We start from the raw sequence: 27,547 nt of genomic DNA, 5'->3' as shown, positions 1-27,547 counted from the left end.
CTGTGAACTGTTAAGTGCCGATCACGGGGTCACAGCATGGGCCACACATTTCTTCTTGTTACAAGTTTCTAGCCTTCCTTTCTGGCCAATTGAAAGTCATTGCCCTGAGGCTTAGATAATCAACCAAGCAGCACTACCCTGTTCCCTTAACAGTGTAGGCACTGCTTTTGCTCACACTGTTCCTTCTGCCTAGAACGCCTGCCAGGGGCTGGGATTTTACTCCACCAATAAACTAGCCTGGTGTTGTTTCTTAGATGCTGGTAGAAGACAGGATTCCTCAGACACAGATAAAGCAGCCTGAACATCCTACTTATGTCTGTTCCCCTTGTCCTCAACTCTCACAGGAACAACAACAGAGGGGTGCAAGTGGACATTACACCGGCAGTGTTTATGACATAGCTGAGAAGCACTGAACTTGGGGAACCCACCACTGTTGCCACTGTTGCCACCACCATCTTCTTTTTTTTTTTTTTTTTTTTGAGGCAGAGTCTCGCTCTGTTGCCCTGGCTGGAGTGCGGTGGTGCAATCTTGACTCACTGCAACTTCCGTCTCCTGGTTTCAAGCGATTCTCATGCCTCAGCCTCCTGAGTGGCTGGGACTACAGGCGTGTGCTACCATGCCGGACTAATTTTTGAAATTTTAGTAGAGATGGGGTTTCACCATGCTGGGCAGGCTGGTCTCAAACCTCTGACTTCAGATGATCTGCCTGCCTCAGTCTCCCAAAGTGCTGGGATTACAGGCATGAGCCACCACGCCTGGCCACCATCACCATTTTTTTTTTTTTTTTTTTTTTTTTTTTTTGAGACGGAGTCTCACTCTGTCGCACAGGCTGGAGTGCAGTGGCCGAATCTCAGCTCACTGCAAGCTTCGCCTCCCGGTTTACGCCATTCTCCGGTCTCAGCCTCCCGAGTAGCTGGGACTACAGGCACCCGCCACCTCACCCGGCTAGTTTTTTGTATTTTTTCAGTAGAGACGGGGTTTCACTGTGTTAGCCAGGATGGTCTCGATCTCCTGACCTCGTGATCCGCCCGTCTTGCCCTCCCAAAGTGCTGGGATTACAGGCTTGAGCCACCGCGCCCAGCCTCCATCACCATTTTTATTGTAAGCAAGCCTGCTCTTTGGGAGATGTTCCCTTATCTCTTAAGGTTGCTGGCTGCAGACATGACCTTGAAGAATGGCAGGGGAAAGAGCAACCATGGCCTTGCATTTGTGGCATGCCCAGCGATAACATCCAGCCATGCTCTGGACCCATGGCGGGGTGCCACTCCCAGCAACTCTGGTCTCCTACCTCTGATGGTTCTATCTGGCCTCCAATGACACCTTGTACTGAAAGATTCCCCAGCCCTCCCCTCACATACTCTCTCCTCCCCTTTTGTATTTCCTTAGAACCCTCATCTACACCTCTCTTTTGTGTCCATAATGGTCCCTCCCCTACCAGCAGAGTGCAAACACTTTGAGGGCAGAAGTTGGTCCTTTTCATTCCTGCTTTCCACATCCAGATTGTCTGCAGCTAGCAGGTGCCTAGACCATATTCGTTGAGTTGGGCAGAATCAGAATTTTCCTGCATGTTATTCTTTTTCCAGAGAGTCCGCTGGACCGCCCCGTGGAATGTGAAAACATTCCAGGATTCCAGAGGCTAAAAATATCGCCCCAAAGCCCCTGCAGGCGCTTCCTTGTAAGGGGTGATGTGACTCCAGGGGCTGCAAGTTTATGCTCACCAGGTGGCGCCCTGACCCTCAAATCTCCCAATGCCTTTTTTAGAAAGGAAGGATTATGTTCTCTCTCTCTTAAAGTTTGTTCACTTAGGTCCCCCACTCACATTAATCCCCTATCACCAGTCCAGCACCCAGTTTCAGCTCCCAGCTGCCCATCTGAGTCTACGCCCTACTCAAGACTGGCATATAGAGGGCACTGAAGATGTCCCCCCAGGGCACAGAGGGATCCTAAGGGATACTGAGGGGAAAGCCCTGAAACTGGGATCTGAAGACCTAGGTGTGAGTCACGACAATGACACTTACAAGTTGGGTTTCTTTGGGCAAGTCACTTAGCCTTTCCGGGTCCCTGTGAGTGTAGTCAAGAATAAAATGTGGAAATTATATTAGTGCACTTTAAATGTGGTATGGAGTCAGCTCCCCTGGGCTGGTGTTTGAGCTGTCACCACCTTCCTGTGAACATGGTCAGCTTCTTCTTCTTTTGAGATGGAGTCTTGCTCTGTCGCCAGGCTGGAGTGCAATGGCGCTACCTTGGCTCACTGCAACCTTTGACTCCCTAGTTCAAGCGATTCTCCTGCCTCAGCCTCCTGAGTAGCTGGGACTATAGGCGCATGCCACCAGGCTGGGCTAATTTTTGAATCTTTAGCAGAGACGGGGTTTCACCATGTTGGCCAGGCTGGTCTCAAACTCCTGACCTCATGATCCACCCACCTTGGCCTTCCAAAGTGCTGGGATTACAGGGGTTGGCCACCACGCCCAGCCATGGTCAGCTTCTTGAACCCTGTAAGCCCCAGTTTCCCCATCAGCAAATCAGAGCGAATAACAATCATTTTCTAGGGTTGGTGTAAGGATCAAGTTAAACAACGAATACAAAGTGCGCATCATAGTGCCTAGAATACGGTAAGCATTCAATTAATAAAAATCACATGTATATTGGCCGGGCACGGCGGCTCACGCCTGTAATCCCAGCACTTTGGGAGGCTGAGGCGGGCAGATCACGAGGTCAGGAGATCGAGATCATCCTCGCGGTAGTTACCAGCTTTCTGGTCTTCATTCCTCCTCAGTAAAATGAGCGGAGTTGCGTGTATCTGTGGTTGTTTTGAGGGTTAAATGAGAACGCAGGTAAAGCGGTCGCACGGAATAACAATAATGTAAAGCATCGTTAGCCTCCATCACAAGCAGTTAGGCCTACTAGTGAAGCCGGTGGGCTTTGCTTCCTCTTGGCCCTGGGTTTGTGTCCCGGCCATGTTAGGTAGCGTATTTTGAATCTGGGCAAGATGGGAGGATGGTAAGGAAGGGTTGGATAAAAGAGGGTGTGGACAATAAACTTGTGTCGAGTGGGACGGGTGGCGGTGCCTCTGGTGGGTGATGGACTCTTACTCCGACACCGGGAACTTGAACAGCTTTGGACAGGACGAGGCGGGCCCTGGCAGTAGACTGCCGACGTCCAGGTGACAGTGGATGTCAGTTCAAAACCAGCACTGCTCTCCTCCCGCGCCCAGGAAGAGCCCAGAGGCCAGGGGTGGGCGCTATGGCTGGAGAAAGGGGAAAGGAGGAGGCAGCGCGGGTAGGGGCCGCCCCAGATGTGGCAAACTTGGCGCAGCAGCGCACGGGCGGGGAGGGCGGAAGGCCCGCGTCGGGCTGGGAGGTGCGCCCTGCCCTGGCCCGAGGATGAAGGAATCCGAGCTGCGGGCCTGGCGCAGAGGAGAAAGGGGGGCGCCAGGGTGGTGAGCGAGACGGCAAGAGAGATGGTAGGAAGCCGGGCGGAGCGCGCGGGGGAGGAGACCGCGGAGGGGAAGGGGAAGGGAAAGGGGCGGGTGGGAAGGGTGGAGAGCGGGAGAGAGAAGGCGAGGAGGGCCGAGGGGAGGAGAGAGGAGAGGAAGGGTGGGGAAAGGAGGAGAGGAAGAGAGGACTAAGAGGGGAGCAAGGCGAGGAGGCCGCGGCGGGCGCAGCGGGCATCTGGGCCGGGCTGCCCCAGCGAGCAAGGCGCCGCCATTCCGCTGCTCGGGGCGCCGCCGCCGCCGCCACCGCGCCCGGGGGCCATGCTCCCGCCGCCCCCGCGCCAGCCGCCGCCCCAGGCGCGTGCGGCCCGCGGCGCGGTGCGCCTGCAGCGGCCCTTCCTGCGCAGCCCCCTGGGCGTGTTGCGGCTGCTGCAGCTGCTGGCCGGCGCTGCCTTCTGGATCACTATCGCCACCAGCAAGTACCAGGGCCCCGTGCACTTCGCGCTCTTCGTGTCGGTGCTCTTCTGGCTGCTTACCCTGGGCCTCTACTTCCTCACGCTGCTGGGCAAGCACGAGCTGGTCCCCGTGCTGGGCTCGCGCTGGCTCGTGGTCAACGTGGCGCACGACGTGCTGGCGGCCGCGCTCTACGGCGCCGCGACCGGCATCATGAGTGACCAGATGCAGCGCCACAGCTACTGCAACCTCAAGGATTACCCGCTGCCCTGCGCCTACCACGCCTTCCTGGCGGCCGCAGTCTGCGGCGGCGTCTGCCACGGCCTCTACCTGCTCTCGGCGCTCTACGGCTGCGGGCGTCGCTGCCAGGGCAAGCAGGAGGTGGCGTGAGGCCGCCCGCGCCCGCCGCGGCCCTGATCGGGGCGGGGGACCCCCGGAGACCAGCGCCCCCAGTCCCTCCCCCGCCTCCCCGCGCGGGTGCGCCCTGGCACCCTCTCCCAGTTTCCACTGTCGCCCGCGCCCAGGGACCCTGACGCGCAGCTCCCGCCCGACGGCAGCGCCGCCGCCGCCCAGAATCCCAGCCACTGCCCAGAATCCCGACAGCCGCGCCGGACGCGCAGTCTCCTGGGACCAGCGCAGGCTGCAATCCGAGGGGCGGACGCACACTCGCAGACCAGCCGCCCCGAGGCAAAACCTTGTGGTTCCTCTTCCCTTCCCTGCTGAGACTAAGACGTGGACGGGCGCCGCGTAGATCCGGAGGAGGCTCCCAAATTGGAACCAGGCTTCCGCCTGCCCCCTTCCCTCCCGCCCCGCGGTCGGAAGAGCACCCCCTTCCCCGGCCGCTCTCCCAGCCTCCGGTGCTGTAAAACGCAGGCGCTGGGCCGCGGGCGGAGCTGAGGACAGGCCTTGGCTGGTTGCAGGATGAGCGAAGAGTTTGGTTTTAGCTGGGGGTTGTGCGGGCATCCTGCGAAGCCCTTCCCACTCAGTCTCTCGGTGCTTGGTTGTCCTGGGGTGGGGCCCATCCGCCGAGGTGGGGACGGATAGGAGGAGCCGGTGGGCTGTACGCATACACTTGTGGAGTCTCCTCGTGCCTCTGCCTACTCCGCCCTTGTCCTTCAGGTTTTTGCAGGCCAGTCCCCAACACGCTAACTGTCCTGGCCTCTCCGTGACACAAGTTTCTTCCCAGCCTTCCTCACAGGCTTCTGCCGCCCCCCTCATCCCCATCCCCCCATATCTGTTTGCATTAGGAGTCCCACGACCATGGCGGAATGTTAAGGTGAACCCCACCGCTTCTTACAGATGGGGACCCAGAGCCTGCTCTTGGGAACAGCCAGAGTAAGATTAGAACCCAGACTTGCAGTCCAGCGCTGTTTGCATTAAAAGGGTGGGTGAGTCAGGACCCCTGGCTCAGGAGCCGCCTCTCCGAAAAGAGGGTTTCAAGCCCAAATGGGTTTGTCAGCCTTGCTGTCTCCCTTTCCTGGAGATGCTCATTAGCTTATCAAAGACTCTGAGAAGTCCCGCTGTTAGAGAAATAATTTAGTTTACTGTATTAACTGCTCCTGGGCCTGGAGCAGTATTCCTACCTTGAGGTTCCAAGCATCCCTGTGCTGTCCAGGCTCTCATTCATGCCTAAGGGCCCAACCCATTGGCTGTGTTCTGTTTGAAGATTTCGGGAGTGCCTTCTCTTTCTTCTCCAGGGAATTTCTCTAGCAGAGGGAGGGGACCCACCCCATCGAGGAAGGAGATTGCTGCCCCTAGCCAGAGACCCGAACTGGGAAATAGGAACATTCCTTTACATTGTTGGAGAAATGAAGCCAAAGTTGTTCAGATGGTTTTCCCAGTCTAAAGGAAAGTCACCTGCAAGATATCCCGGCACTGACCTGAAGCACCTGACAGGGTGGGTCTCCCTTACCAAAGAGAAGAACCACTCTCTGACGCTGGGGTGACCTGCTGGCTGGGCCTGTAAGGTAAGACGCTTCTTGGTTTTCTGGAAGGGGTCATGGGCATTTGAATAAAAAGCACAGAGCCTACTCCTTTTCCAAAAGTTAAAGAGTTTTTATTCAGAGCAAGTTGGAGAGGTGACAGTAATAACCACAGTATCTACTGTGAAGATTCAATATTTTTTGCTAAAATCCTTCAATGGTCTGCTCTTTTATTTTTTCTTTCTTTTTTGTTTTGTTTTTGAGGCAGTCTTACTGTGTCACCCACACTGGAGTGCAGTGGTGTGATTATGGCTCGCTGCAGTCTCGACCTCCCAGACTCAGGTGATCCTCTCACCTCAGGCTCCCAGGTAGCTGGGACTACTGGCACGTGACACCAAGCCTGGCTAATTTTTAAATTTTTGTAGAGACAGGGCCCCATTATATTTTGTATGCTGGTCTCGAACTCCTGGGCTCAAGAGATCCTCCTGTCTCAGCCTCCCAGAGTGTTGGGATTACAGGTGTAAGCCACTGTGCCTGGCCTTGCTGCTTGAAAAGGCTCAACCTTCTCTGGATTAGAAACTAGAAGAGGGGAGGCCATGTGTGTGTTTTTTTTTTTTTTTTTTTTTTTTTTGAGACGGAGTCTCGCTCTGTCGCCCAGGCTGGAGTGCCGTGGCCGGATCTCAGCTCACTACAAGCTCCGCCTCCCGGGTTCACGCCATTCTCCTGCCTCAGCCTTCCGAGCAGCTGGGACTACAGGCGCCTGCCATCTCGCCCGGCTAATTTTTTGTATTTTTTAGTAGAGACGGGGTTTCACCATGTTAGCCAGGATGGTCTCGATCTCCTGACCTCGTGATCTGCCCGTCTCGGCCTCCCAAAGTGCTGGGATTACAGGCTTGAGCCACCGCGCCCGGCCGGCCATGTGTTTTCGTGAGCTTGTTTTTAAAGTTTAGGTGCACAGGTGTTAGATTTCTCTGTGGAGGTTGCAAAGGTGTAGTTTTAGGGTGTGTGAAGCATGAATGTAATTCTAGATATGTTGCCATCAGAGCACCTGTGTAGCTCTACTATGTGGCTGGCACATCCCAAAGCATTTTACAGGTGTCCATTGATTCTCTCAATAACCCTATTGAGGTGGGTTCTAATGTCATTCCCATATTCCGAATAGGAAAATGAGTCCCAGAGAGGTTAAATACCTTGCCCAAGGTCTCCCAGCTAATGAGTGGTAGAGGTAGGATTTGAACCTTGACAGCCTGGCCTCTTCATGACCAGGCTATACTCTATATAGTAGGGTATCAATACATGTTAGATACATGTTAATGTATCTAGTTTTTAATTAACATGTAATATACCTGTTAATGTAGCTGTTTTTTAAATTGTGGTAAAATATACTTAAAATTTACCATCTTAACAATTTTTAAGTGTATAGTTCAGTGGCATTAAGAACATTCACAGCTAGGCACAGTGGCTCATGTCTGTAATCCCAGCACTTTGGGGACGCCGAGGCTTGAGACTAGCCTTGGCAACATAGCAAGATCCTATTTCTACAACAAGTTTTTAAAAATTAGCTGAGTGTGGTGGTGTGTGCCTGTGATTCCAGCTGCTTAGGAGGCTGAGGGTGGGGATCGTTTGAGCCCAAGAGGTCGAGGATGCGGTGAGCCGTGTTGGTGCCACGGTACTCCATCCTGGGTGACAGCGAGACCCTGTCTCAAAAAGAACATTCATATTGTTATGCAGCCATCACCACCACCACCACCACCATCTATCTTCAGAACTTTTCTCATCTTGTAAAACTGAAACTCTGTACCCAGTAAAATCGTGGGGTTTTTGGTTTGTTTTTCGTTTTTTCTGTGTGTGTGTGTGAGACGGAGTCTCGCTCTGTCACCCAGGCTGGAGTCCAATGGCGTGATCTCAGCTCACTGCAACCTTCACCTCCCGAGTTCAAGCCATTCTCCTGCCTCAGCCTCCCAAGTAGCTGGGACTACAGGCGCGGGCCAACACACCCAGCTAATTTTTGTATTTTTAGTAGAGACAGAGTTTCACCATGTTGGCTAGGCTGCTCTTGAACTTCTGACCTCAAGTGATCCACCCACCTCAGCCTTCCAAAGTGCTCAGATTACAGGCATGGGCCACTGCACCCGGCCAAATTGTGGTTGTTTTTGTTGTTTTTTTCTCTTCTCTGGGAAATTCTAGAACACTGATCCCAAAGTCCCCCAACTCCTTCAATGTCTCAGTTAGGCCAGGTCCCACTGCCAAGCTCCAGGAAGGGTAACGTTCCCTCAGCCCCAAGTGCTGGTGCAGTGAGAACCTGGGGTGAGACACTTGGGGTGCCTTGGAAGCCCATTGACTTTGGCTATCCTGTTGCAGGTTTCCATGTTGCTGAGGCCATGGAGATTCCCAGAGTTGGTCACACCAACCACTTTCAGGGCCGCTGCCCTGGGCTGGTAACACCATTCTGGCCTGGGCCTGCAGAAACTTTCAGAGTCTTCACTGGCAGTAGGGGGAGATGGGGAGAGGAATGACCTCTGCCCAGCAGCTTCCTTTCCACACCATTCAATGGAAGAGCCCAGATGGGTGAAGATTGATTTTGCCTTAACTCAAGAGAATTCCTGTTCTCCTTGTGCTATGATTTGGACACAAGATTCTGGACACCTGGAACTTAGCTGTGTACTCCTGTACCCTAAACAATGGGTTTGAGTTCCAGCCTTTATTCTTTTTTTCTTTTTTCAGATCACCATCTAAGTTACATCTTTAGCTTAGGTCCATCCTTCCCAAGATCTCCTTCTTAGCCCCCAGCCCCTGGTGCTGTCTGTGGTCAGGTGACCTTACTCAGGAGCAGATATCTCCTTGGCCGCCATGGAGCCTCATCCATCCACACGTGCCTGTAGCATTCCAGAGCTCACTGCTCTTCTAGATGTGCCTTCCCGCTTGGCTTCCAGCGGCTTGTGCTCCCTCTGTCTGCCAGGTATGAGAAGAACACGTAAGACCGCCCACATTCACCCTCCCTCAAGGCCCTGTGCCATAGGGGTGGCCACCCGACCTGCCCCCAGAACTTTTGGATACTGGAGGCAGTTGTGTAGGCCTCTCTCTCTGGGTACCAGGACTCAGTCCAGCCCAAGACCACTGTGGGCAGCTCCCATCCCAGTCTAGGGCCATTTGCAGACCCAGGAAAGGATTTCTACAGTGTTCTATAAAAGCCAAAAGGGAGAGTGGATTTGGGAAGAGTGAGGGTGGTTGGGGAGGGGGGACCGATGTGCCTCATTGTTTAGTGGTGATTACAAATATGCTTTTCTGGATAAAGTTTGGTTGTTTGCTCTTGGCGTGTGTGTCTTCTGTCCTGGTCTTCTGCAGTACCCCTCCGTGTGAGGTCCTCCCATTCTGTCTCATTGTGCCTCACGCCCTGCTGCTGGCCTCTTTTCTGCCTCTCTGGCTTCCTCTTTCCTTCTAGGAAGGAAAGAGAGTGAGTTCACAGATGTCCAGTGCAGTTAGGAGCCTGGACCAGGGGTTGCCTGAGGACAGAAACCAGAGGGAAGAAAACTGCCTGTGTCCCTGATGGAGGCTGGAGGAAATTCCAGAGGCTTTTGTCCTTGCTCTCAATGGGCCCTCTGTTACAGAGCTCCACTGCCGCTCATTCTGGGCGCAGAAAGACCGTGGTTGTGGAGCTAGAGTGTCCTGTTCTAGTCCAACCCCATCGTTTTACAGAACGGGAAACGAAGTCCAGGGCATGGTGGCAACCTGCCTGATGCCACACTGCTGATGAGGGGCAGAACTGGGGTCTCCTGTAGACCAGGCCCTGTTTTTTTCCCTGTATACCACTGTGGCCTGCTCTGGTGTTGCCGCCTGGACCACACCCCACCTGCCTTTCCCCCGATTCCCCTGAGATTCTTTGCCCAGCCAGCTGCTGGCTACTGGTGGATGCCCTGGAAAGGGTGTGAGGGCAGAGTTAAAAGGCTTCCTCCCAGGCTCCTCCTCCCTGTGCCCCGAGCGTGACATCTGCAGCCAGGAAACAGGATTTTTCAAAACTCACCTGGAACACTCCTCCTCCCTGTGCCCTGGGCGTGACATCTGCAGCCAGGAAACAGGAAGATTTCAAAAGTCACCTGGAACAGCTCCAGGCTGGGATCTGATGCCACATGTGTGCACCACACCCACTCTTTTCCAAAGAACCATTCCAGTGCCTGTGCACACAAACATACACACAGCCACACACACTGTCTTCATAATTTGGTTTGTGACTGGACAGTGGGTGGAGGAAAACACCATCAGCTGCCAAGGCCCCTCCCCTACTTCCCTCTTCCCTCTCCTGTCTGTTTGTGAATTTCAGGCAAAGTAAAAAGTGGCTCTGCTTTCCCCAAAGGCTGGTAAGCCCCTGCTCTACTCTATTTTAGTGGTGGAGCGTTTTGCAGTTTAAAATATGCTTCTCCCTGCATTACCCTATTTGATCTTCCCTGTAGTCTTTTGTTTTTTTGAGATGGAGTCTCGCTCTGTCACTCAAGCTGTAATGCAATGGCATATTCTCAGTTCACTGCAACCTCTATCTCCCAGGTTCAAGCAATTCTGCCTCTGCCTTCCGAGTAGCTGGGACTACAGGCGTGCACCACCACATCCCACCAATTTTTGTATTTTTAGTACAGACAGGGTTTCACTATGTTAGCCAGGCTGGTCTCAAACTCCTGACCTCACATGATCCACCCGCCGCAGTCTCCCAAAGTGCTATAATTACAGGTGTGAGCTACGGCACCCAGTCCCTTCCCAGTAGTCTTACAGGTTGGCATTGTTGCCCCCCACATCTCCTATCCCATTCAATAGAGGAAATGGAGCCCAGAGAATGGAAAGGCCTTATCCATGGTCACACAGCTGGCTAGCGACAGGGCAGGGACTGGAAGGCAGAGGTTTCTTTAAGCGCTGTGGTCCTTTGGCAGGCTCTAAAGTTTATGGGGAGTTTAGTTTTCCTTCCAGGAGACCAGGTGTTTAGGAATGGCCTAATCTGGCATTTCCTGCTTAGTGCACTTTGAAGTAAGACACTGCTTCTCAGACATAATGAGCTCCTTTGAGTGGGAAACCTCAGGGTTTATGTCTGTTACTTTTCCTGCTTTTCTAGGGATGGAGGTGGGGTGGTCAGTGGTGAAAAGCGAGAATTAATAAATGAATATTTTCAGTGATCAAAGGAAAAAGCAGGAATATGAGACAGAAAAGTTTGGTTAGCATGATTTATTTATGTGTTTTTTGTTTGGTCACAATAGTTATTTGTAAAATAAAATAGTATATATCCTTAAAAATATAATACCAATATGCACCATCAAAAAATGTAAGCAGTATAGATGTGTAAAAAGTAAAAAGAGAAGCTGGGCCAGGTGCAGTGGCTCATGCCTGTAATTTCCAACAGTTTGGGAGACTGAGGTGGGCAGATCACTTAAGCTCAGGAGTTCGAGACCAGCCTGGGCAACATGGCAAAACCCTGTCTCTACAAAAAATATGAAAAAAATCAGCTGGGCATGGTGGCGTGTGCCTGTGGTTGCAGCTATTCTGGAGGCTGACGTGGGAGGATCTCTTGAGCCTGGGAGGTTGAGGCTGTAGTGAGCCATGATTGTGCCACTGCACTCCCACCTGGGCGATAGAGTGAGACCCTCAAAACAACAACAAAAAAGACAAAAAGTAAAAAGAGGCTGGGCGTGGTGGCTCACGCTCTGGGAGGCCGAGGTGGGTGGATCACTTGAGTTCAGAAGTTCGAGACCAGCCTGAGCAACATGATGAAACCCTGCCTCCACCAAAAAATACAAAAATTAGTTGGGCATGGGGGCATGCGCCTGTAGTCCCCAGCTACTCGGGAGGCTGTGGCAGGAGAATGGCATAAACCCGGGAGGCAAAGGTTGCAGTGAGCTGAGATCCGGCCACCGCACTCCAGCCTGGGCGACAGAGCGAGACTCCGTCTCAAAAAAAAAAGTAAAAAGAAGTCATTTGACCATCCTAATCTCCTTTTCTTTTTTTTTTTTTTTTTGACATGGAGTCTCACCCTGTCGCCCAGGCTGGAGTGCAGTGGCGCAATCTCAGCCCACTGCAAGCTCCACCTCCTGGGTTCATGCCATTCTCCTGCCTCAGCCTCCTGAGTAGCTGGGACTACAGGCGCCTGCCACCATGCCCGAATAATTTTTTGTATTTTTAGTAGAGATGGGGTTTCACTGCATTAACCAGGCTGGTCTCAAACTCCTGACCTTATGATCCGCCCGCCTTGGCCTCCCAAAGTGCTGGGATTATAGGCATGAGCCACCATGCCCGGCCTTGACCATCCTAATCTCATACACTAGAGAAAAATCATTGTGTTTTGTTCTTTTGTTTTGTTTTATTTTGTTTCGAGACAGAGTCTCACTCTGTCACCCAGGCTGGAGTACAGTGGCATGATCTTGGTTCACTGCAACCTCCGTCTCCCAGGTTCAGGTGATTCTAGTGCCTCAGCCTCCCAAGTAGCTGAGATTACAGGTGTGTGCCACCACAACCAGCTAATTTTTGTATTTTTAGTAGAGACAGGGTTTCAACATGTTGGCCAGGCTGGTCTCGAACTCCTGATCTCAGGTGGTCCATCCACCAAAATTATTGTTAACTATTAACACTCCTTCCTCTTTTTTCTTTTTGAGACAGGGTCTTCCTCAGTTGTGCAGGTTGGAATGCAGTGGTGTGATCACGGCTCACTGTAGCCTTGACCTCCTGGACTCAGGTGATCCTCCCACCTCAGCCTTCCAAGTGGCTGGGACTATAGACACACGCCACCACACCCAGCAAATTTTAATTTTATTGATTTATTTTAGTAGAGACAGGGTTGTACCCTGTTGCCTAGGCTGGTCTTGAAGTCCTAGACTCAAACAATCCGCCGACATCGGCCTCCCAAAGTGTTGGGATTACAGGCATGAGCAACCTCGTGCGACCGCTCTAGTTTTTATAACTAATCAAACATTTATGGATGTGCGCGCGTGCGCACACACACACAGACTCTTGTACAGCTTGCTTTTTTAAATGTAACAATAATATAGTTCTAACTCTGTATGTCCATAGAAACAGTAGTCAGGGACTGCAAGAATTCTATGGGCTTTTTGGAGCCTTTATAACTTTCTTACACTGGTTAACTTTGTTAGTCCCTTGGCTGTTCCCTATAGAGATCTTAATAAAACCCATAAAAGGAGGTGGGTCTTTTTCTAGCGACGACGAGGGAACCAATAGTGAGGGAAAGTGGTTCCCCAGGCCTGTGCCGTTTTTAACCCCTATCCTGCCAAGAGTAGCAAGGATGGGAGGAGCCCTGGAGTGGCTGCATCCCACTCCACAGCCAGTCTTGGGGACAGCAGCCCCAGGGACTAGGGTTAGTGGGGGCAGCTGGAAAGAGATGAGGAGGGCCTGAGACTTTCTGGGCTCCGTGGGGCAAAGTATGCCGGGGAGGTGATCAGAACCCAAGAAGAGCACTTGGACATGCCTGGCAGGAGGTCTATGGGACCCACCCAGGCCAGCCTCAACAGCCGATGGAAATTCCTGACTGGTTTCTAATCTTAAGGCCCTTCTGCCCTCCCTAATCCATAGACTCATGGCCTCATTCCTTTTTTTTTTTTTTTTGAGACCAAGTCTCACTCTGTCACCCAGGCTGGAGTGCAGTTGCACAATCTTGGCTCATTGCAACATCTGCCTCCTGGGTTCAAGTGATTCTCCTGCCTCAACCTCCTGAGTAGCTGGGATTATAGGCGCATGCCACCACGCCCAGCTAATTTTTGAATTTTTGGTAGAGACAGGGTTTTACCCTGTTGGCCAGGCTGGTCTCGAACTCCTGGCGTCAAGTGGTCACCCAGCTCGGCCTCCCAAAGTGCTGGGATTACAGGAATGAGCCGCCGCACCTGGCACCTTGGGATCTGGTAGGCACCAAGGCTGTGCCATTCCTTCCCCAGCATGGATGGGGACAGGAAGCTGCTGGAGGCCGGAGGCTGACCCTCCAGGCTTCATACTTGCCTGTCCCTCCAGCTGGAGGCAAGTTCTCCTTGCTGCCATCTCCAGGACACCTGAAGGGAGCACCCTGACTCGTAGTTGTGAAGCACTTCTGAGTCAAGGCTGGGAAGAGGGAGAAAGGGAACTAGCTTTAGGAAGGACCTACCGTGAGCCAAGAACAGAATGGGTGCCTTATATAACATCTCTTATCCTCTCATTCCCACGAAGTAGCAAATACCCCCATTGAAGAGTTCTGGAAACAGGCTCACAGGAGAGGATGATGTGCCCTGGCACTTGACTACGTAGTGACTGAAACAAGATTCAAACTCAGGTCTGTGCCACCGTGCCACCGTGCCGCCATGCTGCTTCAAGGATTTCCCAGCAGACAGGCCTTTTCCCAGCCATCCAAATACTTCATCCAAACTTCATCGAGTTTTGAAATATTTACATCTTGAGCTAATGCAGGAAAGAAAGACAAAAGAACAGGCCAGGAGGCCGGGCGTGGTGCCTCACGCCTGTAATCCCAGTACTTTGGGAGGCTGAGGCAGGTGGATCACTTGAGGTCAGGAATTTGACACCAACCTGGCCAACATGGTGAAACCCTGTCTCTACTACACACATACACACACACACACACACACACACACACACACACACACACAAATTGGCTGGGCATGGTGGCAGGCATCTGTAATCCTAGCTACTCAGGAGGCTGAGGCAGGAGAATTGCTTGAACCCGGGAGCCAGAGGTTGCAGTGAGATGAGATCATGCCACTGCACTCCAGTCTGGGCAACAGAGCGAGACTCTGTCCCCGCCCCCCGCCAAAAAAAAAAAAAAAAAACTAGGCGGGGCATGGTGGCTCACACCTGTAATCCCAACACTTGAGGAGGCCAAGGCAGGGGGATTGCTTGAGCTCAGGATTTTGAGACCAGCCTGAGCAACATAGCAAGACTCCATCTCTACAAAAAGTAAAAAAAATTAGCTGGGCATGGTGGCATGCAGCAGTAGTCCCAGCTACATGGGTGGCTGAAGTGAGAGGATTGAGCCCAGGAGGTTGAGGCTATAGTTAGCTATGAGTGCACCAGTGCACAGCCTGGGCAACAGAGCAAGACCCTGTATATATTTAAAAAAAGTTATTACAAATCTGAATTATGTCATTTCTCTCTTCCCAGGTTATAATGAAGTTACCTAGTTTTACCTTTAGATATAAACAGCTTGCTGTGCTGAGGTCACTTTCCTGTTCCCTGGAGACCGTCCCTCTGTCCGCAGGATGTGAGAAGGGTATATCAGAGTGCCTCCCAGCCCCTCCTCGCTGTTGTGGCCCTGTGCCAGAGGTGTGAACACCTGACCTGACTCTGAACTCCAGATACTAAAGCCTCTGCCTCTTGCAATCTTGTCCTGTACTCTGTTCTGTCTCCTTTTGTGTCTCCCAGGCAGTTAGCATGACTCATTCTAATTTTTGGGTGAGCTCAGGCTATGACATCAGAGGTGAGCTCTATCTCTTATTAGTTGTCCAGTCTTAGGCAATTTATGAAACCTCTTTGCCTCTCAGCTTCCTCACTTAGTAAACGGGGATAATACTGGTACCTACCTCACTGGGCTGTTGAAAGACCTTCATGAGATGAGGCGTGCCTGGCAATTTCGTCAGTGCGATTCAGCCCTCAGCAGTATATGTTTGTTGGGAGGATTTCATAAGATATACATAAAATGCTGGGCTCAACGCCTGACCCAGTCATAGTTAGTGCTCATAAATGTGAATTCCCTCCTGCCCCATTCCACTCTGGGTCTCCCTGCACCTAAGGAATGATAATCTCACCAGCCTAGGCGGGTCCTTCTTTCTCATTGGTGTTTACTGTTCTTTCTTGAATTCTTTCTTGTGTGTTTTTTTTTTTGAGATGGAGTTTCACTCTTGTTACCCAGGCTGGAGTGCAATGGAGTGATCTCAGCTCACTGCCATTATGGAGGCTGAGGCAGGAGGATCACTTGAGCCCAGGAGTTTGAGGTTGCAGTGAGCTATGACTATGCCACTGTGCTCCAGCAAGACCCTGTCTCAAAAGAAAAAAAAAAAAAAGAAAGAAAACATATTCATAATGTCCAAAAGCTTCCCTGTGCTCTTCGTACTCCCTCTTCTTTCCTTCCCATCTCCCCTACCCCAGGTAACCACTGATCTACTATGATTATAGAATTCTAGAATTTTATATAATGTATGTATAGTATGTGTTCCTTTTGGGAGAGGGCGGTATCTGGCTTCTTTCACTCAGCTTAATTATTTTGAGATTCATTCATGATGTTGCAGTAACAGTAGTTCATTTTCATTACTGAGTGAATATATAGATATAATTTGTTTAGCCTGTTGTATTGTTTCAAATTTTTGGTTATTGCAAATATAGCTGCTTTGAATGTTCATGTACACGTCTTTGTGTGGACAAATATGCTTTAATTTCCCTTGGGTAGATAGCTATCAGTGGAATGGCTCCTTTGTATGGTAGGCTTTTTGTTTTTATTATTTAAAAATTGTCTATATTGCAGATGAAATATGTGCGTGTGTGTGTGTGTTCTTGCTTGGCATTTGTACCAGAGAGGGTGATTCTGGACTCACAGACTAAATTAGGAAGTTTTTCATACTGTTCTATGCTCTGGAATACTTTAACTGTATCATTTTTAAAAATGGGTTCTGGCTGGCACAGTGGCTCATGCCAGTAATCCCAACACTTTGGGAGGCCAAGGGAGGCAGATCACCTGAGGTCAGGAGTTTGAGACCAGCCTGGTCAACAAGTGTTCAATAAATACATCTTTCTGTATTTATTTACTAGACCAACAAGTTTAGTAGAGACCAACCCCACCTCTCCAAAACACAGAAAAATTCGCTGGGTATGGTGGTGGGCGCCTGTAATCCAGCTACTCGGGAGGCTGAGACAGGAGAACCGCTTGAACCCAGGAGGCAGAGGTTGCATTGAGCCGAGATCGCACCACTGCACTCCAGCCTGGGCGACAGAGACAGACTCTGCCTCAAAAAAAAAAAAAAAAAAAAAGGTTTGATAAAATTTGTCTATGAAATAATCTGGGCCTGATGCCTTTTGGGTTTCACATTTTTATTTCTTTTTATTTTTAATTCTTTCAATTTTGTAAATGGTAGTTGGTGTATTCAGGTTTTTGGTGGGTCACATACTGCTCTCCCATGGGTGGTATATGTATTCAGGTTGTCTGTCCCAGTAGGCTGTAAGCTTTTCAGGAAATAATTCCAAGCTCTTGATCTCTATAATCCCATGAAAGGCACATGATACATAGTCATTTGGTGGAATGAATAAATGCTGATGGCTAGCTGCTGTAACAAATACACCTCAGCATTTCAGCAGCTTCATATAATGAAAATCTATTTGTTATTCACATACAAATCAATTTCTTCCTCACATAATTGTCCACTGTGGCTACTCTGAGGCAGAGGGAGACACTCCACCACAGGGTGAGTCAAGGACCCAGGCTCCTTCCACCTTGTGGCTCGGCCATCCGCTCTGCATTGAGCTCGCAGGTGAGGGAGGAGAGGCAGGAAACCTTCTCCTGCCTCTCCTGCATACCTCGATCTAGAAGTAACACTCAGAGCTCCCACTCACCTCCTTGGGAGTAACAGGACCTGATCTATAAGCAGAGGAGGCTAGGAAATGTAGTCCCTGGCCAGGCAGCTGCTGCTTAGCAACAACTCTATATCATGGTAGGGGGCACAGGACTTTTTGGTGGACAGTTAATTGTCTCTTTCAAGGGTGGCACAAGGTTTTATTGCTGAGGTTTTCATTGCCTTGCTCTGTGAGACTCTGTTAGTGCCAGTGTTTGATGAATGGTTGTTTTCATGGCTGCCAAGAGCTGTTGAGTAAGAATGTAACTGCAGACAGTCATTTCCTTGCTATGTTTGTCCAACAACCACTGTCTCACAGCTGGAAAACTCATTACTCATGAGTACTTCTTTCCCAGGTACAAGAACATAAAGATGTATTTATTGAACTTTTTAGGGCAATGACACTTCACTGTTAATCCAAAAATCTACACTGGTCAAACGATGAGTTTAAATACCAGGGAAAATCCAAATATTAAGGCGAATTTAAAGATATATACCAGTCAAATATTTATTTCATTTGTCTATTCATTTTTTTCTTTCTTTTTTTGTTTTGTTGCATCTATTCATTTTAAAAATGGAAACCTAATTCATATACTATAAAATTTCACATAACATAAAAGTTCCGAGTTTTATTTTTTATTTTTATTAATTTTATATTAATAATATAAATATATTAATTATATATTTATTAATAATATATTAACAATTTATCAATAATATGTTTATTAATAATATATTTATTAATAACTAATTAATTAATTTAGAGACACAGTCTTGCTCTGTTGCCCAGGCTGGAGTGCAGTAGTGCGATTTCGGCTCACTGCAACCTCTGCCTCTGGGGTTCAAGAGATTCTCCTGCCTCAGCCTCCTCACCCAACACCATGCCAGGCTAATGTTTGTATTTTTCATAGAGATGGGGTTTCACCATGTTGACCAGGCTGGTCTTGAACTCCGGACCTCAGGTGATCTGCCCGCCTCAGCCTTCCAAAGTGCTGGGATTTCACACGTGAGCTGTCGCACCCGGCCAAAAATGCCCAGTTTTAAAGTGCACAATTCAGTAGTTTTCAGTATATTCAGAAGATTGTACAACCATCACCACCATCTAATTCGAGGACATTTTCATCACCCCAAAGAGAAACCCTGTACCTGTTAGCAGTCACTCCCAGTTCCTCCCTCCCCCCAGTCTCTGGCAACCACTAATTTACTCTGTCTCTATAGACTTGCTTATTCTGGCTGGGTGTGGTGGCCCATTACTGAATCCCAGCACTTTGGGAGGCCGAGGTGGGCAGATCACCTGAGGTCAGGAGTTCAAGACCAACGTGGCCAACGTGGTGAAACCCCATCTCTAGTAAAAATACAAAAAAAAAAAAAAAAAAAAAAAAAAAGGCCGGGCATGGTGGCTCATGCCTGTAATCCCAGCACTTTGGGAGGCCAAGGCAGGCGGATCACGAGGTCAGGAGATTGAGACCATCCTGGCTAACATGGTGAAACCCCATCTCTACTAAAAATACAACAAAATTAGCTGGGCGTGGTGGCGGGCGCCTGTAGTCTCAGCTACTTGGGAGGCTGAGGCAGGAGAATGGCGTGAACCCAGGAGGTGGAGCTTGCAGTGAGCCAAGATTGCACCACCGTGCTCCAGCCTGGCTGACAGAGCAAGACTCCATCTCAAAAAAAAAAAAAAAAAAAAAAAAAAAATTAGCCAGGTGTGGTGGCAGGCACCTGGCAATCTCAGCTACTCAGGAGGCTGAGGCAGGAGAATCGCTTGAACCTGGGAGGCAGAGGTTGCAGTGATCCAAGATCATGCCACTGCACTCCAGCGTGGGTGACAGAGTGAGATTCTGTCTCAAAAAAAAAAAAATTTGTTTATTCTGGACATTTTACATAAATGGAATAATATGTGGCTTTTATGTCTGGTTTCTTTCACTTAGCACAATGTTTCCAAGGTTCATTCATGTTGTAGCATGTATTAATAACTCATTTCTTTTTTTTTTGTCTTCCAACATGATCTCAAGACTCATTTTTTATGGTGAATAATATTCCAGTAAATGGATAGAATATGTTTTGTGTATATCATTCACTAATTTTCAATTTTTCTTTTTTTTTTTTTGAGACAGAGTTTCCCTCTATCACCTAGGCTGGAGTGCAGTGGCGTGATCTCAGCTCACTGCAACCTCTGCTTTCCAGGCTCAAGCGATTCTCGTGCCTCAGTCTTCTGAGTAGCTGAGATTACAGGTGTGCGCCACCACGCCTGGCTAATTTTTGTATTTTTAGTAGACATGGGGTTTCGCCATGTTGCCCAGGCTGGTCTCGAATTCCTGGCCTCAAGTGATCTGCAGGCCTTGGCCTCCCAGAGTGCTGGGATTACAGGCATGAGCCATACCGTCCAGCCTCTTAAAATTTTTTTAATTGTAGTAACATACACATAACATAAAATTGACCATTTTCTTTTTTTTATTATTATTATACTTTATGTTCTAGGGTACATGTGCACAATGTGCAGGTTTATTACATATGTATACATGTGCCATGTTGGTGTGCTGCACCCATCAACTCGTCATTTACATCAGGTATATCTCTTAATGCTATCCCTCCCCACTCCCCTGATGCCACAACAGGCCCCGGTGTGTGATGTTCCCCTTCCTGTGTCCAAGTGTTCTCATTGTAAATTGACCATTGTCAAGTGTACAGTTTGATGGTATTAAGTCCATTCATATTGTTAAACAATATGGTCTACACTGACTGTTGTGCAACCATCACCACCATCCATCTCCATGGCTCTTCTCATCTTGCAAAACTAAAACCCTGAACCATGAAACAGTAACTCCCCATTTCCTCCTCCCTACAGCGCCTGGCAATCACCATTCTACTTTCAGTCTCTGAATTTGACTATGCTAGGTACTTCATAGAAGTGGAATCATACAGTACTTATCTTTTCGTCACTAGCTTATTTCATTTAGCATAATGTATTCAAGGGTCATCCATGCTGTAGCATGTGTCAGAATGTCCTTCTGTTTTAAGGCTGAATAATGTTCCGTCTTCTGTATATTCCGCATTTTGTTTATCCATTCATCCATTGATGGACCCCCGGGTTGCTTCTACCTTTTGGCTATTGTGAATACTCTGCGAATGAACATGCATGTACAAATATATCTCTTCGATACCTTGCTTTAAATTCTTTTTTTTTTTTTTTTTTGAGATGGAGTCTCACTCTCTCGCCCAGGCTGGAGTGCAGCGGCATGATCTCAGCTCACTGCAAACTCTGCCTCCCGGGTTCATGCCATTCTCCTGCCTTAGCCTCCCGAGTAGCTGGGACTACAGGTGCCCGCCACCATGCCTGGCTAATATTTTTGTATTTTTAGTAGAGACGAGGTTTCACCATGTTAGCCAGGATGGTCTCAATCTCCTGACCTCGTGATCCACTCATCTTGGCCTCCCAAAGTGCTGGGATTACAGGTGTGATCCACCGCGCCCGGCCAAGACCTCGCTTTAAATTCTTCTGGGTATATATTCAGAAGTGGAATTGCTGGATCAAATGGTAATTCTATTTTTCAATTTTTAAGGAACTGCCACAATACTTTCCATACTATTTTACATTCTCATTGACGGTGCACAAGGGTTCCAATTTCTCCACATCCCCACCAACTTTTTTTTTTTCTCTCAAAGAGGGAGTCTCACTCTTGTCGCCCAGGCTGGAGTGCAGTGGCACAATCTTGGCTCACTGCAACCTTTCCCCTCCCAGGTTCAAGCAGTTCTCCTGTCTCTGCCTCCTGAGTAGCTGGGATTACAGGCATGCGCCACCATGACTGGCTAATTTTTGTATTTTTAGTAGAGACGGGCTTTCACCATGTTGCTCAGGCTGGTCTCAAACTCTTGACCTCATGATGTGCCTGCCTCAGCCTCCCAAAGTGCTGGGATTACAGGCATGAGCCACCGTGCCCAGCCTCCACCAACTTCTTATTTTCCATGTTATTTATTCATTTTTAAACAAGCATTCATTGAGTACCTACTATGCCACAGCTCTATACTTCGTAGAAACTGAGGCTGCCAGAATGTTAAATCTGTTTCCCTGCTGTTAGGAACTTAGGAAATAATGGAGAAACAGTCATGTTCAAGAGATAGAGTGAAATACAAGGTGATAGGTGCCTGATAGAGATGGAATCAATAGTAGATTGGATAAAGAAAATGTGGTACCAGCCGGGTGCTGTGGCTCATGCCTATAATCCTAACACTTTGGGAGGCCCAGGCAGGTGGATAGCCTGAGCCCCGGTGTTTGAGACCAGCCTGAGAAACATGGTGAAATCCTGGCTCTACAGAAAGATACAAATATTAGCTGGGCTTGTTGATGCATACCTGTAGTTCCAGCTACCTGGGAGACTGAGGTGGGAGGATCCCCTGAGCCCAAGGAGGTGAAGGCTGCAGTGAACCATGATTGTGCCACTGTACTCCAGCTTGGGTGATAGAATGAGACCTTGTCTCAAAAAAAAAAAAAAAAAAAAAAAAAAAGAAGAAGAAGAAGAAGAAAATATGGTACATATATACCAAGGCCTTAAAAAGAATGAGATCATAGCCTTTGCAGCAACATGGATGGAGGTGGAGGCCATTATCCTAAGTGAGCTAACACAGGAGCAGAAAACCAAACACTGCCATGTTCTTACTTATAAATGGGAGCTAAATACTGAATATACATGGACACAAAGAAGGGAACAGACACCAGGGAGACACCAGGGCCTACTTGAGGATGGAAAGGTGAAGGAGGCTAAGGATTGAAAAACTACCTATAAGTACACAGATACTATGCCCATTAACTGGATGACAAAATAATATGAACACTGAATCCCCATGACTTGGAATTTATCTATAGAACCAACCTGCACATGTACCCCTAAAACAAAAATAAAAGTTAAAAAGAAAAAGGGAGAGATGGAGGCCAGGCGTGGTGGCTCACGCCTGTAATCCCAGCACTTTGGGAGGCTGAGGTGGGCGGATCACCTGAGGTCAGGAGTTTGAGACCAGCCTAGCCAACATGGGGAAAACCCATCTCTACTAAAAATACAAAAATTAGCTGGACATGGTGGTGGGTGCCTGTAATCCCAGTTACCTGGGAGGCTGAGGCTGGAGAATTGCTTGAACCTGGGAGGCAGAGGTTGCAGTGAGTCGAGATCATGCCATTGTACTCCAGCCTAGGCGACAGAATTAGACTCCATCTCAACCACCCCCCCACTCCCCCTCCAAAAAAAAGAAAAAAAATGGTGTGTGATTTCTGAGGATGCATCAGAAGAGATCTTTGGCTTTCTTCCTGGCTCCCTGGTGGATCTCTTATTCTGGGTGAAGGCATTCGCCATGTCAGGAGGACACTCAAGAAGCCCTCAGGAGAGCCCCAAGCAAGAGGACCTGGCACCTCTGCCATCTTGTCTCTGTGAGAGAGTGCCAGCATCACCTTGCGAGGAAACCACCCTGGGAGCCGATCCTCCAGCCTCACTAAGCCTTCAGATGATTGCAGCCTTGGCCAACATGTGACTGCAACCTTATGAAAGCGCCCGAGCCAAAACCATCACCAAGCTGCTCTTGATTTTCTGACTAAAAACACCCAGAACCCAAAAAACTGTGAGATAATACATGCTTATTGTTGTTTTAAGTCATTAAGTTTTGAAATACTTCATTACACAGCAAGAGATAACTAATGCAGCTAGAAGCATGAAAATATCTAGCATAGTGTGGAAATGGTGAGAAATGCATTGAGGCTGGCACAAGAGCTTAAAGCCAGAAACTTGGAGTTGAAAGAGATGCTTCTGAAACGCTATGTTTCTCCATAAGAGTGGGCAAGAGAGCCATCTGGTGGAAGAGGCATGCTTAGACATTCCCTTCTCTCTTGCCTCATTTCTTCAGCCTGTTCTCAGCATTTCCACCTAGTATTTCTCCAAGGGCCACAGTGAGGTTTATAAGTCAAGCATGTGGGCCATAAACACTACTTGCTTGTTGATGTAAATACTAACCTCTGCAAAATGTCAAGGTAAGTTATTATCCTCAGTGATTATTTAATTTTCTCCCTTAGTCTCTTCCACCTGTCTGCTATCCAGGGGAAAACATCAGGAGCACCAGGAGTTGAGGCAGAATGCTGGAGGAGGGAAAGAAGGAACTAGAATTTGATTATGGAAAAATCAGAATTAGACTCGAGAGAGCACAGTCAAGCTGGTCTGTCTCTTAATTATAAGGGGAGGCCTTTGTTCATTGATACTGGCCATGGCTATTGTCCCTTTCTGGTTTTTAGAGCCTTCTTGTATCCTCCAATATTCCCTCCAAATAATGTCTAGAAGTTCTTGAATAATATCCCTCAATTCTATAGCTGCTGGAAGAGAAAACAAATACTACTACTCTCCACTGTCAGCCTGAAGCCAAGGAGGAGGAATTGCAAATAAACTAAAATTTAGTTTTAATTTTAGTTTATTTGGAGTAAATTATCAGTGGGAGAATTTCAGGTACTTAGGATATATATATTATTATTTTTTTGAGACGGAGTCTTGCTCTGTCGCCCAGCCTGGAGTGGGCTTGGCTCACTGCAACCCCCGCCTCCTGGGTTCAAGCAATTCTCCTGTCTCAGCCTCCTAAGTAGCTGGGATTACAGGCATGTGTCACCATGCCCAGCTAATTTTTATTTTTATTTATTTATTTATTTTGAGACCAAGTCTAGCTCGATCGCCCAGGCTGGAGCGCAGTGGCGCGATCTCGGCTCACTGCAAGCTCCGCCTCCTGGGTTCACGCCATTCTCCTGCCTCAGCCTCCCAAGTAGCTGGGACTACAGACGCCCGCCACCACGCCTGGCTAGTTTTTTTGTATTTTTAGTAGAGACCAGGTTTCACTGTGTTAGCCAGAATGGTCTAGATCTCTTGACCTTGTGATTTGCCCGCCTCGGCCTCCCAGAGTGCTGGGATTACAGGCGTGAGTCACTGTGCCTGGCCTAGTTTTATATTTTTAGTAGAGATGGGGTTTCACCTTGTTGGCCAGGCTGGTCTTGAACTCTTGACCTCAGGTGATCTGCCCACCTCAGCCTCCCAAAGTGCTGGGATTACACGTGTGAGCCACTGTGCCTCACCGGTACTCAAGGTATTAAAGAAAAAAAATGTATTCTTCTTAAGAAGGGTGGGGACTCCTTAGCTTAAATACTACATTGTTGAACAGAAAACTTTCCCCATCCTCTTATTCAGATTAAGTCTGCCTCTTCTCTCTGCTCCTACTGTTAGAATAGGATCCCCTGCTTTGTATCATGGCTTAGTCAAGTCAGCGTCCCCTGTTGAACTAAGAGTTCATAGAGGGTAGAATTTCTGTCCAGCTCATTCTTGGTGGTTTCACAGTCATTGTTTTAATAAATGATTCATGACCAGCCTGGGCAACATAGCGACACCTCATTCTACCAAAAACAAAACAAAACAAAACAAAAAAAATTGGCCAGGCACAGTGGCTCACGCCTCTAATCCCTGCCCTTTGGGAGGCTGAGGCAGGCGGATCACGAGGTCAAGAGATCAAGACCATCCTGGCCAACATGGTGAAACCGCGTCTCTACTATACAAAAATTAGCCGGGCGTGGTTGTGTGCACCTGCAGTACCAGCTACTTGGGAGACTGAGGCAGGAGAATCGCTTGAACCTGGGAGGTGGAGGTTGCAGTGAGCCGAGATCGTGCCACTGCACTCCAGCCTGGTGACAGAGTGAGACTCTGTCTCAAAAAAAAAAAAAAAAAAAAAAAAAAAAATTAAATAGCTGGGTGTGGTGGTGTGTGCCTGTAGTCCCAGCTCCTCTGGAGGCTGAGGCAGGAGGATTGTTTGAGCCAAGGAGTTAGAGTGAGCGGTGATTGCACCATTGCATTGCAGCCTGGGCAGCAGAACAAGACCCTATCTCAAAAACAAAATAAAATTACAATAAAAAAGAAATAAAAAGAAGAAAAATAAAAAAGAAATGGGCATTGTTCTGGGGCTTTTGTTGAAAGAGATGTGAATTCTGTGCTCCAAGAGGAAATTGACACGCATGCACTCATTCAAGGAACACTTGTTGGTACCTCCTTTGTGCTAGATGCTGGACACACAGAAATTATAGTCAGTTCCCTCAGGACTCTCACTGTCTAGAGAGAGGAGGAGCCACCAAGTGCTGGGGTGGGGCAGGCCCACGGAGCCAAATCAGAAGGGCACCTAATCCAGACAGTGGTTGCTGATGGGGAAAGTGTCAGAGAAGTCTTTCTTCAGGGGTGAGATCTGAGCTAAATTTTGGAGGAAGAATAAGAGTTGGCCAACTAAAGAATGTGGGGCCGGGCGCGGTGGCTCACATCTGTAATCCTAGCACTTTGGGAGGTGGAGGTGGGTGGATCACCTGAGGTAAGGAGTTTGAGAACAGCCTAACCAACATGGTGAAACTCCATCTCTACTCAATACAAAAAATTAGCCAGGGGTGGTGGTGCACGCCTGTAATCCCAGCTACTTGGGAGACTGAGGTGGAAGAATCGCTTGAACCTGGGAGGCAAAAGTTGCAGTGAGCCAAGATTTCTCCACTGCACTCCAGCCTGGGCAACAAGGTAGAAAGGTACAGTAATGGGAGAAGGTGTGACATATCCAGGAACTGCCAGAGTTGAATACACCAGGCTTTGGTTTTATCCTGGAGGTCACAGGGTGCCACTGAAACTATCCAGCAAGAGAGTGGTCTGAGAAAGATACAGAGGGGTGGGAAGGGTGGGGGATAGGAGTGGGTGGGGAGTGGTGATGGCCTACCCTGGAATTCAGACCTGAGGCCAGGTTAGGAAACGAAGAAGAGGGGCCTTCAGAAGCTATCTGCATGACAGACCCAGGAGCCTTCTGGGAAAAGACCCATCCTAAGGGAGGAGAGGCAGAGTCCAGCAGATGTGCCTGGCCCAGCCACAAAGCTAAGTCAGTTTCTCTAAGGGGTGGTGAGTGGATTTCTGTATGTAGCTTAGTGATACATGTGGGAATTGGATCTTTCTACATTTTGACCTTTCGTGGATTCTTGTCTGATTTTTGGGCTAGGAGTGGTGGTGGTAGGGCTTTGAGTAAAAATAAAAATTACAATGATTGCTAACAATTTTTGAACACTTATAACATGCCAGGAATTTACATACTTTAGCTCATTTAATTTTCATCACAGCCCCACACTGAGGTTACCACTATGGTTATCCCCATTTTACATCTGGAAAAACCAACCAAGCAACTCATCTGAAGAGAAGCCCTCCTACCTTACTCATGTTGGGACTGGCACATAACAGGTAATTGACAAAGTCAGCTAAAGCAGGGAGCTGTGAGAAAAATACCTACATAGAGTAAGCATTTAATTTTGGGACAATCATCAATTTATACATAGTTATAAGAACTAACACAGGGAGATCCCACAGACTACCCCCAATGGTAACATCTTGCAACCCTTCTTAACAGAATGCCTACCATGTGCCAGGTACTGCTTCAGGTGCTGGAGACATAGACACGGGAAACATTAGTCGACAGAAGCCACAAGAGTGAATGAGATCCTCAGGGAGTGTCTTGAGTCAGAAGAAGGGTGGCAAAAGGAGCCCCTACCTTGAGGGGTAGGAAGAAAAGCCCTAAGAAGACCTTGAAGGTAGGAAAGAGAGAAGGAGAGGGTAGTGTCATGGAAGCTAAGGTGGACAATGGTGACAAGAAGGAAAGACAGTCCAGTGCTTCCGAGGTCACCTGCAAGGCGGCCTGGGAAGTGTCCATTAGATTTAGCAGCTAGGATGTCACAGGTGAGCCAAGTAATATGGAGGGGAGCAGGACTACAGTCAGTGAGGAGTGAACTGGGCGAGGAAGCAGCAGTAGAGAGCACTTTACAGTGAGTCTTCCAAGTCAGGTAGGAAAGAGGGGGTAAAGTTAGGCTAAAGGAGAAAATTTCCATGAATTTTGTCTCTAAAATGATGATTAAGAGTTAATGAGTCAAGATTTCAGGCCTGTTAGAGCAAAGCCCCAAGGAAATAAGAGTTGGACCCTGGAGCACAGCTGAGTCCTGGCTGGAGGGGTGGGCCTGTTTCTGAAAGGAGATAATGGAGGAAGAAGTGCAGATAAAGCTCTGTGGCTGCTTGAAGAGGGAAGTGATTACTTCCAGCTGGGGCACTCAAGGAAGGGATACAGACATTTGAGTGCCAGGGGCATTTGAGGGTAACAATGGAGGG

The 27,547-nt window shown here is 48.8% G+C and overlaps 1 protein-coding gene across 1 annotated transcript; it reads left to right on the top strand.

The window, feature by feature from the left end:
- Window positions 1-3,577: 3,577 nt before the first annotated feature.
- MARVELD1 (MARVEL domain containing 1) lies at window positions 3,578-9,122 on the top strand. The gene is made up of 2 exons (XM_030941285.1): window positions 3,578-5,853; window positions 8,170-9,122. Exon 1 carries the CDS (start codon window positions 3,755-3,757, stop codon window positions 4,274-4,276), a length of 522 nt encoding a protein of 173 aa, XP_030797145.1. The 5' UTR covers window positions 3,578-3,754; the 3' UTR covers window positions 4,277-5,853; window positions 8,170-9,122.
- Window positions 9,123-27,547: the final 18,425 nt, after the last annotated feature.

This window comes from Rhinopithecus roxellana, chromosome 11 (assembly GCF_007565055.1).
Source record: "Rhinopithecus roxellana isolate Shanxi Qingling chromosome 11, ASM756505v1, whole genome shotgun sequence".
Lineage (NCBI taxonomy): Eukaryota > Metazoa > Chordata > Mammalia > Primates > Cercopithecidae > Rhinopithecus > Rhinopithecus roxellana.
Note: the sequence above shows the minus strand (reverse complement) of the source record. Positions and strands in the feature narration are given on the sequence as shown.